The sequence below is a fragment of the Tripterygium wilfordii genome, chromosome 4 (genome assembly GCF_013401445.1).
Source record: "Tripterygium wilfordii isolate XIE 37 chromosome 4, ASM1340144v1, whole genome shotgun sequence".
In the NCBI taxonomy this organism is placed as follows: Eukaryota; Viridiplantae; Streptophyta; class Magnoliopsida; order Celastrales; family Celastraceae; genus Tripterygium; species Tripterygium wilfordii.
Genome location: NC_052235.1, coordinates 1,138,208 through 1,157,011, shown reverse-complemented (window position 1 = coordinate 1,157,011; position 18,804 = coordinate 1,138,208). Strand labels below are relative to the sequence as shown.

Here is an 18,804-nt window from a genome sequence, read left to right as displayed (position 1 = left end):
TTGAAACTTCTTTGATTGATTTCGTCAAACTGATGATATCAATCTTGCAGTCAACCATTTTGGAATAGAAATCTTAGTAAATTTGGGTTTTATAAGATGTGTGCTTTACGATTTGAAGAGGCGAATTGGAGATTGAATTTTTTATAATTTTTTTGAGAATTTCCACCTCAATTATACACGTGTTAATTGAATTTCTTTATAAAAAAAAAAGTGGGTGCCACGTCAGCATTTTCGTCGGAGTCAACCCCGGAAAGCTGACTTGAGATATAAACGATATGAAAAACAATAGTTTGATGATAGAATCAAGAAAAAAAATAGTTTAAGGACATAATCGAGAAAAATGTGAAAGTCCAAGGGTATATATAATATTTTAGCCCAAATATATGTACATACATACATACATATATATAATAAAATGCAGGTCTTGTCAGATATATAGATGAGAAAAAGTATGGGAAAGAGTATTCTCACCCCAAATATTAATTTTCTCACCCCAATAATCCCCAATCATTGAATAATAATGTTATGGCGCGGCCAAGTATATAATTTGGTTGATTCAATTTTTTTAATTTAAATTTGCTTTTATCTTACGCATATAACATAAATCTTACCTACTAAAGTAAAATTTTTGTTTTTGTCATTGAAGGCTTGAGCAATTGCAATGGTGTTATTGTTATTGGACCATTAAAATTATGGGAAATTGTGTTTTAGTGACATGGCATGGGAAGGGATATGGTCTTCACACAATAGTGTAGTTTTGCTTGTTTAAATTGTCAATAGTTCCATTGTGGTTGCTTAGTATAAAACATTTAGGCTCCGTTTGGTACTCCGTATAGGATAGTATAATATTGCTATCCAATGTATAATTTAATCATCGTATAAGTTGATATATAATTTAATCCAATCCAGTGTTTGGAAAAAATCTAATATTAGGCTTGAATAGTATAAGATTTGTGGTAATATGTCTGGATTATCCCCAATTAAAGTGAGAGTGAGGGTTTTTTTGTCATTTGACATGTTATTTTTTATACTAAGTGTTCCGTATAAAATAAAAACGAGTTGGAGTTGTTTTAATATTATACTGTCGGCATCGTATAAGAATCACTTTTGTATAAAGTTATACTATCCGGAGTATTTTAAAAATCATCCAAACACCCGATAATTTCATTAAAGGATAATTTTATACCATACGGAGTTTTATCCTTCCATCCAAACGGAGAGGTCGGCCTGTAGTTAAAATTTAATCAAAGATTATCACACCTAAACTTTGGTTAATTTCTAAAGCACACTCATTCATGGTTTAACAATACTATTTTTGGTCCATATTTCAAATAAATTTTTTTTATTTTCTTCTAGAAACATTTCTATGCATAGACAATTACACATGTAATGTAATCTTCAATGCAATTCGTGGGATTAAAAAATTAGGCAATTATTTGACATAATTTTCCATTATCTCCTGAGGAAAATAGTATTCGCATGCATTTGACCGCAGATACCACACACCACCATGAAATTTCACATTTTGACATGTTCAAATGAACTGATTAATTTCCAAATGAAATGTACCGCTGGACACAAAATTAACTCTAATATTAAATAATTGGCATCAAATCCTTGAAAAAATCTTGCCCATGCGGTGCACTGCACATCTTCCACGTGGAGCGGACTATAATTTATTGCTTCCTTTTGAACCTTTTTTTTTTTTTTTTATAATTTCGACCAAAATATTTAATACTTATGTCAATTAAATGGACGTGTTTAATTTGTTGTGAAGAGTCTCATTATCACACCAATAACTCCGACACATTAATTGCTTGACAAGAAAGCAAATAATTTGAAAAATAAATAAAAGAAGGAGATAATAATTCATGGTCACGAGCGTATGTGCTTACTTAAGCCTCAGACCTCAGTCCATGAAGACTTTTGACTCTCTTTTTATTGGGACATATAGTCAGATATTCTTTTTTTAAAAAAATTTGAAAGTAACTTTAATTATGATTTGAAGTTAGACAAGACTTTCACATAAAATGTTGGAATTTTTGGTCTGAGAAAACATTGTAATCACTAGTCACATACTCAGATGCCATATTCGATAATAAAATATTTAAAAATAGATAAATTTGTATGATGTTATTCTCGATTATTAAAAAAATATGGGTATTGTACATATGAGAAACATGATATACCCCTTAAAATTTTCAGTGCCATACGTGCTGAATAATTTTTTAAAAATAAAAAACAGTACCATATAAGTTGGACCGTTAAATTCGTGTACATATAAATTTTTCACTTGACAACATAATAAATTATATCAAAACTAGTACATGATCATAATGATATTGTGAGATTTTAATAGTATTTTTAATATATATGTTATTTTTTAAAAGCTATTATTAAAGTCAAAGATGACATGAATCTGCCACCTTATCCTGATTTTGTCTTTGAAATTTGAAGGAGTATATATTACTTTAGACTACTATATATTACTAGGAAAGGTTCAACACTTTCTCGATCAAGAATGTGGATAATTTTATAATTTATGCATGTCGTCATTGTGTATGTGGAGCTTATGAATAATTTTCTTCCAATCTTATCGGATGTCCGTGAAGGGCGATTTAGGGTTTAAACATTTTACATTTACATAACATCAAGCACTCCTTCAAAGGTGGTGGTGAAAACATGTTTCAGGGGAGATTAATTCATGACACATTTACATATTAATGTACGTATGCTTACACCTATATATTATTAGTTACATATCTTATTTAATGTATACACAGAGTACATGCACCAAAGCCTTCAAATCCCAAATATAAAAATCAAAGTCGGTGATCGAAATTTATATGATCATCCTTTGAGGTACCTAAGTACGTACCCAACAATCTAATTAATTACCAACGAGAGGTGACTCGGTTAGTAATCGACTGGGTTAGGCATATATGTATTCAAAATTCAATTCCAATAAAAAACATATTTTTCATTGATATTTAAAGGAAAAAAAAATCTAATTAATTAATTAATCATAGTTCTTGTTGACTTAAACTACCCAAATTTGGTGTATACAAAACAATTTATTTTGGTAACCAATAACAAACATAATACCAATTTGTTTTTTGGACATAAACTCGGGTCGTCGGACACTCGCGTACAGAAGTTTTAATATGATGATATGGTAAATTAGACCAAAACCCAGTACATAATTGTATGAGTATTGTTTATAGTGAGAATCAAATTCAGAACCTCCCAAACTCATATTACGATTCGACTCCAAAGGGATAAACCAACACGCTATCACTCAATTGGTTAGAGTTTATAAGACACCTGGCATCAAACCATTTGAGTCTGACTACATTGGACTTGTATTTTGTATTTTATTAATATCAGAATAATTAAGCAACTGAAACGACACATGTTAGCTTATTATACGTTGTAGGGTACTTTTCAAAATAGCAAGTTGGTCGTTGTTTGAATTCCAAGACAAGTAATTCCTTATAATTTTCAATGCCTTTGGCGTTTTATACACGTTCCGGTTAATTCATTCAATTGTGTCCACGACACAGACTAGGAATCGCTCGAATGGAATCATTTCCAAACGCAAGTTCGGTCGCCTATTCTCTAGCTACTGACTGGCTTTTTGGACCAATGAGTTCTCAGTTGTCATAGATATTCAACTTTACAGTTAATCTACTCGAAAGAAAATAATATATAGACAGAAAATTTTCGGTAATAACGTACTTATTGAGATAAGTTATTTTACTCTTAAGCCTCTAGATATATATATATCTAACCAAATGATTGAGATTAAAATTTATTTAGGATTTATGGGTTAGATTTAGTATTTAGAGTTTAGGTTTTAATGTTTCGAGTTTAAAATTTGAGGTTTAGAGTTGGGATTCTTTAATCAACTTTAATCTCCAAATATTTTCAGAGTTAGGGGCTCAAAAGTAGAGGTGCATGTTTTTGTGCGTACGGCCTGACAATCCGAGTTTAAATATATATCGAATATCTAAAGAACAAACTTGTCTATTGTCGTTTTCGATTAACAAAATAAAAATATAGGTACTTATATATATATATGTATATATATATATCCTAATAAAGTCATCCTTACGGGACAATATACAACATTTTGAAGAAAAGTCATTTTGTCAAAATTCAACATCTTCGATTACGGTTTTTATCTTCCGTTGAATATACTGAACCATAATAGTTCTCAGTTTTCAAGACTTACAAATTCCACAAAAAAAGAAGAAAAGGAACAGGTAAAACCAAAAGAACTCATGACAGTTTTTTGATAAATTGGCTTTCATATATAAACCAATCAATGTTGACTTGACTCCATGCCCATCAGAATACTTGGAGAGAATTGTTGAATATCTTTATCTCCATACACCTTATTCAAATCATCTTCTAGAAGTGTGATCAACACAACCCTGCTCAGTGGACCCTCACCTGGTGCTGATGGGAGAATCAAGACTTGCCCTACTCCATAAACCGGTTCGATGTAATACGAAACACGAACCGGTTCAAACACTTGTTCGAAACAAGCCGAATATGGATCCAAACCTTCTAAGCTAACACAATTGAGATCACAGCCGTTCATGGGATATGATCGGTTGTTGTTGAGTTCTAGCCATTCGATCAAATCCATGATCCCTTCATTGTCCATCTTGGCCACCACTTCTCCGATGGCCTTTGCCGCACCTGATAATTTGTTATCTTTGAAAGGGACAGGATTTGCATGGACTTTGTTGTACACCATGCAATTACCAAAGAACCCTTTGTCCAGGCCCAGGACTTTTCTCATATCTAAGCCTATGGACATGTCTATAAGCCCATGTCCAGCCCGTTTTAGGTTGCTCAAGCTGACCCAAAAGAGCCCGGCTAAAGCCTCAAAAGGAGATGGGCTTGCACCTTGAGCTTGGGCCATATCGATGCAGGCCTGGACCATGGTGTCTGTGAATGATAGCGCTATGGTTGCGTACTTCTTGTCCGTGGCTGGATTTGATTGGTCGACACAGGATTTGTAGTGATTGATTAAGTCAGTGTAGGGCTTGTGGGCCGGGCTCATGTTTCCGGGCCTTCTGGGTGGCAATTCATGGAAGACAGGAGGAGTAAGCATGTCTCCGGTTAAGGTTGTGTCGGCCCAGGCCTTGATGAACATTGTGGCACAAGTTAGGTCAACTAGAAAGTGCGTGCAGCTCAAGCCAATTGCTAACCCACCTTGTTCAAATTCAGTCACCTGTATATGTAAGAATAACATTTGATATTTGATTAGTATGTTTGTATATATAGCATATAACCCTATAACTTATGAATAAAAATGCTAGCTCGATCATACCTGGACATAGAAAGGAGACCAAAAGTAAGGTTTGTGGTAATTAATATCCTCCCAATGAACGAGCTCAAGTTCCTTCTCTCCATCAACACTCCTTAACCATTCCTCTACACTCCCCTTCGCTCTTGCCTCTATCATTCTAACTCCTGCATCATTGCACTTAATCATCCAATCCCCCTTTACATTCCTCTGCAACCTCCCAGTCGCCATAGGAAACCATGTAAGCATTTCAGCCAGAGACTCTCTAAGCTTCTTAATAGTCTCTCCCGCTTCCATCGCAGCTCGATAGCCGTAATAGTACACAATCCTTATATGGTTTTGCTCCATTACTTGGTCCAGGACCGATAATTGGTAGTATTTTCCGGGTTGTACTGGTTTTGTGCTCACCACAGTTCGTTTGCAAATGTGTGTGACTAATTGTGACATTGTTAGGGTTGTTTGTGAGGTGGCTTTGGTTTGATTGTGCAAGGACTTTGTTTATATAGAGATAGAGATTAAGATGGTGGTTTGTATGTATTGAGAGTGTTTTAGGGTATCAGGAGAAACAAACCTTTGGGGGATTTAAGGGAACGAGATTTTCATGATCTGTTATTCAAACTAATAAAACTGATCATACAATAACTGATGGGGCACGGTTGTCTTTTCTTGGAAAATCAAGGATTTTCATGAAATTAGCTAACTTTTTGATGGGCCTAGCCCAGTGAACAGAGGTCCAATGTCTGGTGGGCTGTAGAAGATACGTCAATACGGGGCCTTAAAATTTGGCCTGTATTGAAATGAGAAGATTCCACGTGTCTGCTTCGTCACCTCTCATATCATATGTCAGACTGATCGGGAGTTCTTGAATCGTGAATCCAATTCAAGTCACAAGATCGGAACGAAAACTGAAAGCGAGAATGTCAGGATCTGCAGTGGTAGGAGACCCGAGCTCGTGGTCACACGCTCTGGTTAAGATATCTCCATACACTTTCGCCGCAGTCGGCATCGCCATCTCCATTGGCGTCTCTGTCCTTGGCGCTGCCTGGTACTCCTCAGTTACTGGACATACTCGATTACATATGTTTGTATTGAGACTTAACTTTTTGTAATTTGGTTTGGTGATCTTGGATTTTGCAGGGGAATTTACATCACCGGAAGTAGTTTGATCGGTGCTGCCATCAAGGCTCCTCGTATTACTTCCAAAAATCTCATCAGGTATTGAAATTTTACTAGTTGATTATCGTTAGGGTTTTAATTTTATTGATTTTTTTATTACAATTTAGTTGTGTTTTGAGTTTTTTGTGACCAAAAGGTAAAAGCTATATAGATGAGATATTAACCCTAAACTAGTTGTTCGTTAGGTTTTTCTGAATTTTTTAATCATGGTTATTCATTGATCTTAATGGTGCATTTGGTACAAGGGTAATGGGGTGTAATGGTTACAAGGGTAATTAAATTTTAAGTTTACTTGTGTTTGTTATGTCAGTATAACTTTTACTCCTGTAATAAATTTTAGTAATTGAGCTTATTTTTTACACGTAAAGTTTACTAGTGGGGGGACCTGGGTAATAAAAAGTAATGACAAGTTTTACTCCAACCTATTACCCCTTTAAATAAAAACTTCTAAAAGCCATAAGTTATATATACACATATATATCATATATTATATATATGTGTATATATATACATATACATATATATATGTATATACACACACACACACATATATATATACACACACACTCACATATGCACTGTCTGTGTGTATATACACATATACATACACACACACATATGCATTGTCTGTGTATATATATACATATATATATATATATATACACATATACATACACACATATACATACACACACACATATATATATACATATGCACTATCTGTGTATATATATACATATGCACTGTCTGTGTATGTGTGTGTATTATATATATACATACATATTTTATATAAATATAAATATAAATATAAATATATACATATTATATATATATATATATAAATAAATAATGTTGGGCTTGGGTCGGGCTCGGGCTGAGCCAAAATTGGCCTGAGGTGTCTGGCTTCTGGTTGGGCTGACCCAAAAAATGGAGCCCATGCCCGCCCAAGGGGTCGGGCAGGGCCGAGCTCGGACCTAGGCCCGCGGGCCAAATGATGACCCCTACTCTTGTGTTACGTCTTTGTCATGGATTTGAATGTTATCAGATTATTTTGTTGAAATTGTTAACAATTGTTATTATATATATATATATGTCTGGCTGTGTGTGTATATATATGCATACGTATCTATATTTTTAAAATTTTGGCACATGATAGTCGTAACAGTAAAAAACATAATCTCACTTTTTTCTAGTTTGGTTCATTACAATAATAACAAACAAGGGTAATGGTATTACATCAGTAATGTATAGTCGTAACAAACAAGAGTAATGAATACTTGGGTAAATTTTACCCTTCTTTACCAAACAAGGGTAACACTTATTCTCCATAATTATTATTACCCTTGTAACATTTACATGGGTAACAAATTATACCCCCAAATTCTTACCCTCATACCAAACGCACCCTAAAATGCTTTGGGGCTTTTTTTACAATGAATTACCCCCGCTGACTTTGATCGTCCTTTGTGGGACCGAAGCAAACTGTGTTTTTCAATCCTTATTTAGTTTCAATGACTTGGCAAACTTCTATTTTTCTTGTTAGGACTTAGGATTTGGCTGGGAAGGAGGAGTTGAGTTTTGTTTGCTTCGAGTAGGAACGGAAACAGAACTAATTTTGGATTCAAGGTGAAGAAATATTGACAGTGAATTGTGCTTTCTACTTCTATAGCTATTGCCACTCTAGTGCTTATTTGGTTGGTGGGAGAATGTGATAGCCGGAGGGAAATAAAATGTTACTTTTTGCCCGAGGTTCAACATGCATGAATTAAAATCAATTATTGTCCCTAAACTTCAGCTCCACTTCATCAGTAGAAAATGGCATGGTGAACGTGGCTAGTACTTCCGTTTTCAGACAGCCATTTAGAAAATGGCATGGTGAATGTGACTCGAACTAGGGTCTCCCAGTTGGAACTGTTTACATTTGGGCTCTGTCCAATCCATCCTCTCCCTTGTAGGTTATAGCAACTTAAAAATATTTGTTTTAGTGGAGTTTTAATGTTATATAACCGGTATTCAATGTTTGGGTTGTATATAATATGATTTAAGCTCAATAAATGTTAAATGTAAGGAAAGAAGCAGTCATTTAGTTTTGAAGTGTATTCATACAATCAGAAACATATACGATGATGTGAAGCTTTTGACTATTATGTTGGTCTGCAATATCATTGAATAAATTGATTCCAAACTTCATTGCTTATTGTGAGTTCTGGACTACCAGTAGTTGATTGGCTGAAATAGTGCTTTTGTTAACTTGTTCCTTGTCAGTGTGATCTTTTGTGAAGCTGTTGCTATCTATGGGGTTATCGTGGCAATTATTCTACAAACAAAACTAGAGAGTGTTCCAGCCTCGCAGATATATGCTCCAGAGTCTCTTAGGGCAGGATATGCTATTTTCGCATCTGGGATTATTGTGGGCTTTGCAAACCTTGTCTGCGGGTGCGTGTGATCAAATTTTCACCTCTGACAACTCTTTTGCTTTTTCTTTATGAAATGTGTGTTATAAGCGACTTTTATGTTTTGTTAACAGGTTGTGTGTAGGAATAATTGGAAGCAGTTGTGCATTGTCCGATGCCCAAAACTCCACGCTTTTTGTGAAGATTCTTGTGATCGAGATTTTTGGAAGTGCACTTGGGTTATTTGGGGTCATTGTGGGAATAATCATGTCAGCTCAAGCTACATGGCCTACAAACGTGTAATTTGTTTGTTCTTGAAGATCTTGCTTCAGTTGTGGAGTGCTGCATCTGTGTGCATTGTGCAGAATGATTTATGTATCACTAATTAATTGTGTATTCTATTCTTTTAGGTTGGCATGGAGAGATTATAATTTTGCTCCTTTTTGGTTTTAATTTACATTTGTCCAATAGAAATAAAGTTTTGGATGGCAGCTAATGGTAGAATGTCATCATTCTTTTCCATTATAAGGTTGGGAGTTGTGGAAAAAAAGAATCAGAATGCCTATGTATGGCGACTTTGTGGCTTCGGGTTTGGCTTCAACATCTTGAAGGGAACCGAACTCCAGGCCTGATTCAGCCTCTTTCGGCCTCTTGAGCAACGATGATGAAGGAAGGAAGTCCCTGATGCTCTATTGGCTATTGCAACCTCGAGAGATGATATTGTTTTGCCAAATACCAACATTGGGGATGGTTATGGCCCTGGCCCATGCACCATCTCCCTAGTTTTTCTTTCTTTGCAGGTACATCTTATCTGGGCTCCCTAGATACTTGGCCCCCTATTGGCCCACCTTTGATCCGCGCTCCAGATCCGCCTTCATAGTTCCTACTTCCTAGGACTTTTCTTGGGCCCAAGTCTTCTGGACTTCCTGGACCCTCCTTTGAAGTAGTATGGACTATGGAACTATGGATCCAGGCCCTCCTCTGTTTGGGCCAGGCCCTGTTTCTGGACATTATCTCCTCTTGGGCCTCGCTTTTTCAAGCTGTTTTTGTGTCTCAAGGTCTTGGCCTTTTCTAAGGCCTCAGATGTTGATCCGGAGATGGTTCCCCCCCTAGCTCGGTTGCTGCGGTGGAACATTCAACCCTCTTCGGTGATCCCATGTCGCTGAGTCAGAGGATGAGTCTTATTCTCCCTGGTTTGTATCCCTTTGGTCCGGATTGCGGCGTCTCCTCCCCATTTGGGCTGTTGGTGGTGCGGGGTTGGGCTCTCCCTCCTCTGCTAAGTTTTGCAGGATCAGAAGACGGGCCTGCCTCCAGCTGCTCTGGCTTGGTTAGGACTTAGGAGGTCCGGCTCCCCTAACCTTAGCAGAATCTCCCTGTATGCGTTCCGGCTCTTTGGGCATGGCTATGTCATTGCCCTCGTGCGGTCTCTACTCCATCTTTTAACCATCTTTCTATTCTCGTTTGGACTATTGCTTGTCCTTGTTTGAGCTTGATGCTCCCTATGGCTTTTGGGCCTTGTTCCCTTTTAGGACTGTGGCTCATTGTCTTGTTAGCCTAGCTCTGATTGGGCTTCCTGATATGTGGATCGGTGGATGTCAATTTGTTGGGAGTGCAATGTCCATTTGTGACGCCTCTTCTGGGCTTCATATAGGATTCAAGCCCAAATATTGGGCCCAATTTTTTGGATTCCCGGCCCAATCTGATTCGGTTTATTTCAGTCAAACAATAGACATTAGACAGAACCTAAGCACCCAAACTAGAAGAATCGCAAAACCCCAGTTCTCCGCCTAAGATACTTTTCTTCTTCGCCTTGCACATATAAATCTGCAGATACATTGACAGATAAAAGCTCTGCTCTGTGTTAGTCCATACAGCTCAGGAGAGAATCCAGAAGGAAATGGGGTTAGGGCGCGAAGTGGCGATATCGCTGGACGGAGTGAGGGATAAGAACGTGATGCAGCTCAAGAAGCTCAACACCGTTCTCTTCCCTATCCGATATAACGAAAAGTATTACGTTGATGCTCTTGCTTCTGGCGAATTCACCAAGCTGGGTATGGTTTCTTTTCGCTTCTTCTTACTCTTGCTTTTATTTTTATTTCATTTTGTTTGTTTTGAGTGTTTGCTTGTGCAAAGTAATCCGAATTATTTTCCGGGTCCTGATTAAGACGATATTATCTCAGATTGGTTTTATTCCTTTTGTTTTGGCAGTTTGGGTTGTGGTTGTGTTTCTTCTCTATTTATGAAGTGGGTTTTGCTTGTTTAGAACTTAAGATTATTTTCTCAGTTTTATTTGTGCATTCTGCTGTTTATATTTTGTTTTTGGCTATTTGCATTGGATAATTTTGGTTCAAGGGTGTGGCGTGATGGGTTCTTGCGATGATGATTACTTTTGTTCAAAATAAACCTTTTTGCCTTGGATTTGACATCATCACTTAATCTTTAATTTGCTTTATTCTTTGATTCCGTACAAGTATTTCGATTCTTCAATTTGTCTATTTAGCTGCCTGTATTTGTCTCTCCAACTCCATAAGGACACATGCATTCACTTTCTTTTTTATTAGTTGCTGAGGAATTGTGTATGATAGGATAACATTTTAAATACTTGACAAAAGGTATTGATAAGAATGGTTGGAATAATTTATTGTGGTGTTTTGTTCTTTGTTGTGCAGAACACATCATAGTGTCATCGTTGATTGTTGAATTGCCTCTCATCAATTACGACTGCTGTTTTTTTCCGCTTAGACACACAAAATTGGGACGACTGATATAGTTTTACTGTGTATATAAAGCTCATTTAAAAACAACAACAGCTGCACTTGGCTCCCGAATATCTCTTGGCAATGTCTGCATGATTCTTCTATGTTTATAGTCGTTGATCATCATTATTTTCAAAGTCGTAACCTTAGATATTGTGATTGGCTGCATGAATCTTTGATGAAAAACTACTAGTAGTCCATTATATAGATTCTGTTTCTCCACTCAATCCAAATCCTTTCTCATCTGCTCCATCCATAGTTTTCCATTTGCCTTCCTCTTTGCTTTTAAAAACTCAACTGTGAATTTTATTTAAAATTTCCCAATTGATTTTTTTTAAAAACTTTTCACACTGGGGGACTAACATCTCTACGTTGTAGGTACTCTTAACAATCTTAGATTACAGTCTTTCATCACATTTTCCTTTGGAGCTACCTCTAAGTTAAATATATATTCAATAATAGTGTCTATGCTCATTGATTATCAATTTATCAGTTGTCATTTAACTTTGTACTTAGCCACAAAAAGGAACCTGTAACAAAAGGTTTGTTGTTTTGCTTGCTAATGCAGCGTATTTTAGTGACATTTGTGTGGGTGCTATTGCATGCCGACTGGAGAAGACGGAAGGTGGGAGCGTCCGTGTTTACATCATGACATTGGGTGTTTTGGCACCATATCGCGGGCTTGGCATAGGTGAGTGAATTGCTTGGACTCCCTCTCACACGATTTTGTAGACAGATATAACCCTCAATTCATTCTTGTTGATTATGTTTTCACTCCAAAAATATAATAATTCTTCTCAAATGGGATGACACCTTTTGTTCATTAATATTTTCAAATGGTTACTGACTACACGGCCACATGTTGGAGCATTGTGTCATTGCCTGACAAACTTCATATATGTACTTTATCTGCACTTTGTATTCTGCATTTTTTTACAGCTTGTGAATTAGTCAGCCTGTATTTCAATAGTAACGAATTTTAGAAAGAAAAAAAATCATCAGCTGCTTAGATGGGGGAACAAAATATGAACAATTGCATATCTATATTTACGTCTTTCTTGTTGTTCATGTCATATGAATTAGTACATGCAAGGAGCTGATTAAAACTCTTGGGTTCATGCAGGTACAAGGCTGTTGAACCATGTTCTTGATCTATGCTCCAAACAGAACATTTCCGAGATTTACTTGCATGTGCAGACAAACAATGAAGATGCCATCAACTTTTACAAGAAATTTGGATTTGACATCACGGATACCATCCCGAACTATTACACGAATATTACCCCACCTGACTGCTATGTTCTTAGGAAGTTCATCTCGCAGTCTCAGGCAAAGAAATAACATTTTGAAGCCGGTGTTAGTTTGGGAGTCCTAAATTTTTTCTAGCATTAAATGATGTGGTGGTTCAATTACAACTGAGATCATTATGCTCTGATTATTGAAGTTTTAAGAACCGCAATATATGCTGTTGAGGAGAGTTATGTTTCTGCTACATGTTTGATGAACTGAATATTGGTTATGGATTATAAATTTGAATCCTATATTTCTGGTTTGTGACGGGGTTATCGAGTTCAGGAGAGGACCCCTGTTTTTTTCGACGAGTCCCTGACCAAATTTTGGATGGAAAATGTTGCATAATTTATCACCTTACAAGCTCAGCCCGTTAAGATTATGGATAATGCCAGCTGATGTTGCAAGTTTAGAACTGTAGTACAATACCTCAGGAACATCTGAAGAAAGAAACGAAAGTTGTGCAAAACTTGAGGCAAGAAGATCTAACCTTTACCATGATTTATAAATATATAAATATATATACAGGTTATATATACAAACCTATGCAGTAAGCCAGTAATATTTTCATAAACTTGACAACATTTCGATTACAGTACACTTGAGCAATTCTGAAGTCGCAAACCAGCACGTGACGTAATGCCTGGCAAAACACCATTTATTCATAGAGATCCGCCACATTGTCGCTATGCTCGTATTCAATATGCCAGGCCACCAGCAAAAGCGTCTCCATCATGAAGTAGACTTTCTGTAAGCCAATAACCATCCCACGAACCACCAACCCTCTACCAAAGGAAAAAAAGAAGAAGAAAGCAATGATTCATCTACATTACTTGGCAATTTGTTTTGACCATACCTTCAACAGAGATCCCCCAGAACAAACCAGTTAGATCCAGAAGTCTGAACTAGTTCTTGTGTCCTAATATGAGTTTTGCATTACATGCAACAGAAAATAAGTACTTGCATGGGTTTCCTAATGTTTTCAGATAATGCTACTTCATACCCATGAGTCCATGACTGGTAATTACAAATGGAGAATTTTAAAGGATCTTCTCAGTGTAGTATGTGGCGATATAAGTATACTGAATACAGAGACTACCAGTAAGAGTTCTAGATTCAGTCTTTTGTCCAATTCAGATGAAGATGCTTAAACAGATAATGCCAACACAATGTTATGCAGAGATCAGATGACTACAAAAAAGAAGGCAATTAACAAACCTGAACCATAGTAAATTCAAATATCTCTTCTTCCTCGGGGCGATTGCCTTGTATCCAAACCCGCTGCTTAAATCGGTTCTGCATTAAGATAAAGTACATAAGAGCCATTTAAAGCAAAATTTTCCAATGCTAGAGTTTGAATCAGGCAAAGTTTTTGTGATACATGTATGTCCACTGCTTGAATCAGTCTGTTGTACAGCAAAATAAATAAGAGCCACTTAGCTTGGAACAAAAAAAAAAACGTAATAGCTTAAACGTGTGATAAACTACTATTCCTGAAACCATGAAACGTACATATCTCAAAAATAATATTCACATTAAATAACAAGAATTCTGCACCTCCTTCGCAAACAAACTACTCAGAATTTTTCTCTCCCGGTGACTAAGCAGCACCCGGTAGGTTGAATGGTGAAAAATCCTCCTAAACCGCTCAAACTGCCCAAATAGTGAAAAAAACCAACTAAGAATATGTTTCACAATAACGTTAATAAAAATTCAAATGTTAATGAAGTTTCAACTCTCTAACCTGCCCTAAATCAAAGAAGGGTCCAAAATATGTGGATCTTTCAAAAGGATCAAATCCAGCAAACTGTAATTACAATACATCCCAGTATACAAGTCATGATATCTCCAACGCGATAAAGAAATACTGGGTTTTTTTTGGATAAGAAAGTACCCGGTACATGACCTCGATACCATAATCTTGACGGGGTTGATCGTTATACTTCAATGCATCGAGCTGGCACTGAATGGCTTCTTCTGCACTGAACTATACAAAGAGTTATAACATAGTTTGACATTCCAAACAAAAACAACAGCAAAGATTCATTCTGATAGTTACATTTAGTCTTGGGCCAAAAGGTCTCTTCTTGCGAGATTCAAGCCTGCAATGAAAAAGGTAATGTTGATTAGTGGAACAGGGAACAGGAACCCATTCAGTTTCACATGAATATCAAACGAAGCTTTTATCTAAACTGGATCCAACCAATGAACCTTTTACCTGGAACAAGTCTCCAATAAAAGTTAGTTTGGTTCAGGCTGAAATCAACATTGAAAACAAGGCAACTAGAACGATTTCCCAAGCTATTAGGATTTATTCAAGTTATGTAGTAACCTGTATTTTTTGAGTCACTTAGTACTTAGAAATTTACCTACGAGGACCACGTAATAGCAAATAATAGAAAGAACAACTAGCCCGTTTTGATTCAATTATCTTTGCGAGGGTTCTTTTCTTTTGGTGGTGAAATTCCATGGAATTTTCGTTAGAAGAGATTTCAAACCCTAAACCCAACACACCCAAAAAGCCCTAAAAATTATACCAATCGGCGGAGAGGAAATCGGGGACATCTGCGGAAGCCCTTATGCGAGAACTCAAGGAGACGGTGACGGGTTTGTGGTCGCCGTTGACAGTTTTGAATTTGGAGATAAGAGAGAGGGATTGTGGTGTCGATAGAAATGAGCAGAACGACATCTTCTTTAGAATCTTGCGTCTGCGTTCGAACCTTTGATTGAACGACTCTGCAAAGAATCGGGAAGAAACCTTCAAATGTTGCCGTTGTAGGATGAGGTCAATTCCGTTACGGGGCTTCTCTTGTTTGATCGATCTCGACCGTTGATCTTATTGTTAAGAATATCTGGCGCTAACAAAGTATTGTTGCCTATTTGCAGAATTAGAATTTCTGGGGTGTCCTCGGCTAGAATAGACGAATAGAACACGCGACTGCACACGCGCGTCTATCGTAGAGCGTACTCAACGCGCCCTCGCACTCGAAACACTCGTCACCCAATGAAGCACGCTTTTCCTCCCTTCCAATTCCTCGCCGCCGCAGCCACCGACTCCCCCAGGGTCACCGGTTACGTCTTCTCTGCGGCCACCATGTCTTCTCGCCGTGCGGTACTCTCTTCCTCGTATCGCTTTATATCTATTAAACAATAATGCGGTATTTGATCAAGCTTTAAGCGCTTATCTGCGGATAGATTGTGTTTTCAATAACGAAGTCTATTAGCTTTTGTTTATAGTACCGACTTGGTAGGAATCCATGGAAAAGAAACTTCTCGTAATATACCTAGAGCCTATTGGAGCGTTATTTATTGTTGATTGAGTTTTGGGTGATCAATTTTGTTGTTGGTTAAGTTTGTGGTGACTGGTGAGGTATAAACTATTTGGTGTAAAATTTTGTTGTTGAGCTGAAAAACACAGTTTTTGGTTAGCTAGTGAAACCGGTTGTGAAGACTTGCGCTTGACTAATTTAAACGAGCATAGTGAAGTGTTTGAAAATCCTAAATGTGACGGGTTAAGATAAACAAGTACAAATCTCTCGCCTCTATCTTACTTTCGAGTAATTTTAATTAGCATATCATTATTGCACTGCATACATTGAAATGGTTCATTTGGAGTGTTTGCATTAGTTTAAATATATCACTTTCAAATCTGGTTTTGAATGGTCATATATCATTTTGATGTCTTTTGAGATATTCTTGTTGATTATATTCCGCTATTGGTATTTTGATACTATACTTGATTATCATCTTTGATTCTTGATTCTAAGTTTCATTATCCATATCATTTCAAGTGTTGTTCATCTATTTGAGGTTATTTGTATATATATTGCTTTATTTGTGAAATTACTCATTTCGGCCATCATATAACACCCATAAGTGTTCACTGCCCAACCTAAAGCCCTAGTGTGATTATTTGTGAACTTGGTCATTTGCGTTTTTGTGAATCAAGTTGTTGTTATTCAAGTCCATATTTGCTAGTGTAACTCACGGCTTAGCTAGGGTTTGATATGCGGCCTTCATTGCACCCTTTTGTGCACTCGGCCAACTTAGGGTTTCTACATTTGATTGACTTATTTGATTGTTTGATCGATACATTAGTTTTATTTGTGATTAATTTGCTTCCACTTAGGCTGAAAAATTAAAGAGTCTAAAAGTGATCATTTAGGTTAATTTTTTGACAAGTGCGCAGTTTACCCCTGTCTTGTGTTGCCATTAGATCCTACATTCCTTGCAAATGCAAGTTATCTAGTCATCAGATGAGTACCCCAGTGTCTGATGAATCTTGCACCAGAATGCAATGTGGAAACTATGACAGTGCAACATCTACTGAAGTGACAAAGGAAAATCAAAATGTAATAGAACGCAGCGTTGGTGGTACTGGAAGTCTGGAACACATTCTGGCTGCAGTTGATGGCTCTGGGGAAAGTTCAATAGCTTTCCATCATAAAGATGGATTTCCTTTTGATTCAGTTAATGATGAGATTCATGAAGTAAGCACACCAGCAGCTTCAGGTTCGGAAGATGTCTCCTTCAATGCGACTGAGATGACATATATTGGAAAAGTCCATGCTAACTTTGTATCTAATGAAACATATGAGCTCTCTGGTTCAAACATTTGTATAGAGCTTGGAAGCACAAATGACAATCCTACAGTTTCCCTTGAAATTACTTGTCCGGATAGCGAAGGATGTTCACCATCCCTTTCATTTGTTGATGAGAAGGGTAGCTCTCCAGTCCCAGACGAAGTGAATGTCTCGAATGTATCTGCTAATTTTGACTCTGAAGTAGATGAGAAACTGGAGAATTTACCTCTTAATGAGTTAGACGAAGTCTAAGAAGAGGGCAAAGAAATCCCTGAGAACGATATGCACGTCTATCTGCACTACACAATACTGAAGATGCCTTTCCACCTGACTTGGGTCCCATCAAAGGATTATCTTTCAGTTCCAACAGCTCTCAGTTGCATGCACCTGGTGATGAAGTTCAGGATGGATATTCTCCTGGATTGGACTAAGAGATTGTTGATGCAGAGACATATAATTATGATAGCCCTCAGTTGCATGCACTTGGTGATGAAGTTCTGGATGGGTATTTGCCTGGGTCGGACTCAGAGATTGTTGATGTGGAGAAATATAATTATGACCCTTAATTATGGACTCCAATGGAAATAGCAACTGCTTCAGGCAATGCGGACTGCACTTTTCTGGAACATCATCTAAACCTTACAAGCACATATACAGAAGTCGAGGTAGGTTGTAAGGCCATTTACATTCTTTTCTATGCTTTTTTCTTTTCCAGTTTTTGGAAACTCGCCTACCTGAGATGTAAGAGAAACAATGCAAAACTGGCAGTTACATTACTACATCTTGGCAGGACTGTGCAGGGACGAGACCAAAATGGAGAGCCACTAGTGACCAGCTACAAATAGGCGTTTCTTTGGCACAATTGATTATATATGGTAAGAATTCTAACAAGGTCCAAACTATGCTTGCTTAAATATTGTTTCTATCATCTGATCCAGTGATGCTTTTGAAACTTGAGTTGATGCTCGTTTGTCTTCTCAATGTTTTAAAAAAGAGTGAATTACATCTCAGGGAAATAAGGGATGCAATGCAACCTGAAACAATCAATTTTAAGAGAATAGATCAATGACATCAAAGCATATATAGCAACATGGCAATTTTGAGCATACAATTTGCATATTCATTTAGACTTTAAAGATGAGCGAATTTAGAGATTCTTGTGAAGTGTTTTTGTGGACTGTGTCCTCCTTGTCCGTGTCTTGCATTCGCTTTTTTTTCTGGAGTTCTTTTTTCAAGAGCAATATTTAAAGACATGTTATAGCTGTGCGTGTGAATCATCATCAAGT

General features: G+C 37.0%; 4 protein-coding genes across 4 annotated transcripts; 2 read left to right on the top strand and 2 right to left on the bottom strand.

Moving 5' to 3' along the window:
- Positions 1–4,324: 4,324 nt before the first annotated feature.
- Positions 4,325–5,767, bottom strand: LOC119996189 (protein ECERIFERUM 26). The gene is made up of 2 exons (XM_038842732.1): positions 5,345–5,767; positions 4,325–5,245 (listed from the first exon to the last, which is right to left on the bottom strand). The coding sequence occupies exons 1-2, from the start codon at positions 5,765–5,767 to the stop codon at positions 4,325–4,327; spliced, it is 1,344 nt and encodes a 447-aa protein (XP_038698660.1).
- Positions 5,768–6,157: 390 nt separating this feature from the next.
- On the top strand, positions 6,158–9,342 carry LOC119996373 (V-type proton ATPase subunit c''1-like). Its single transcript, XM_038842969.1, has 4 exons — positions 6,158–6,365; positions 6,458–6,535; positions 8,762–8,932; positions 9,024–9,342. The coding sequence occupies exons 1-4, from the start codon at positions 6,238–6,240 to the stop codon at positions 9,190–9,192; spliced, it is 546 nt and encodes a 181-aa protein (XP_038698897.1). The 5' UTR covers positions 6,158–6,237; the 3' UTR covers positions 9,193–9,342.
- Positions 9,343–10,636: 1,294 nt separating this feature from the next.
- Positions 10,637–13,197, top strand: LOC119996581 (N-alpha-acetyltransferase 50-like). Its single transcript, XM_038843270.1, has 3 exons — positions 10,637–10,940; positions 12,214–12,336; positions 12,769–13,197. The coding sequence occupies exons 1-3, from the start codon at positions 10,787–10,789 to the stop codon at positions 12,984–12,986; spliced, it is 495 nt and encodes a 164-aa protein (XP_038699198.1). The 5' UTR covers positions 10,637–10,786; the 3' UTR covers positions 12,987–13,197.
- A 207-nt stretch (positions 13,198–13,404) lies between these two features.
- Positions 13,405–15,650, bottom strand: LOC119996580. Its single transcript, XM_038843269.1, has 7 exons — positions 15,473–15,650; positions 14,995–15,037; positions 14,830–14,922; positions 14,680–14,742; positions 14,493–14,588; positions 14,154–14,231; positions 13,405–13,720 (listed from the first exon to the last, which is right to left on the bottom strand). Exons 1-7 carry the CDS (start codon positions 15,622–15,624, stop codon positions 13,634–13,636), a joined length of 612 nt encoding a protein of 203 aa, XP_038699197.1. The 5' UTR covers positions 15,625–15,650; the 3' UTR covers positions 13,405–13,633.
- Between the last annotated feature and the right edge of the window lie 3,154 nt (positions 15,651–18,804).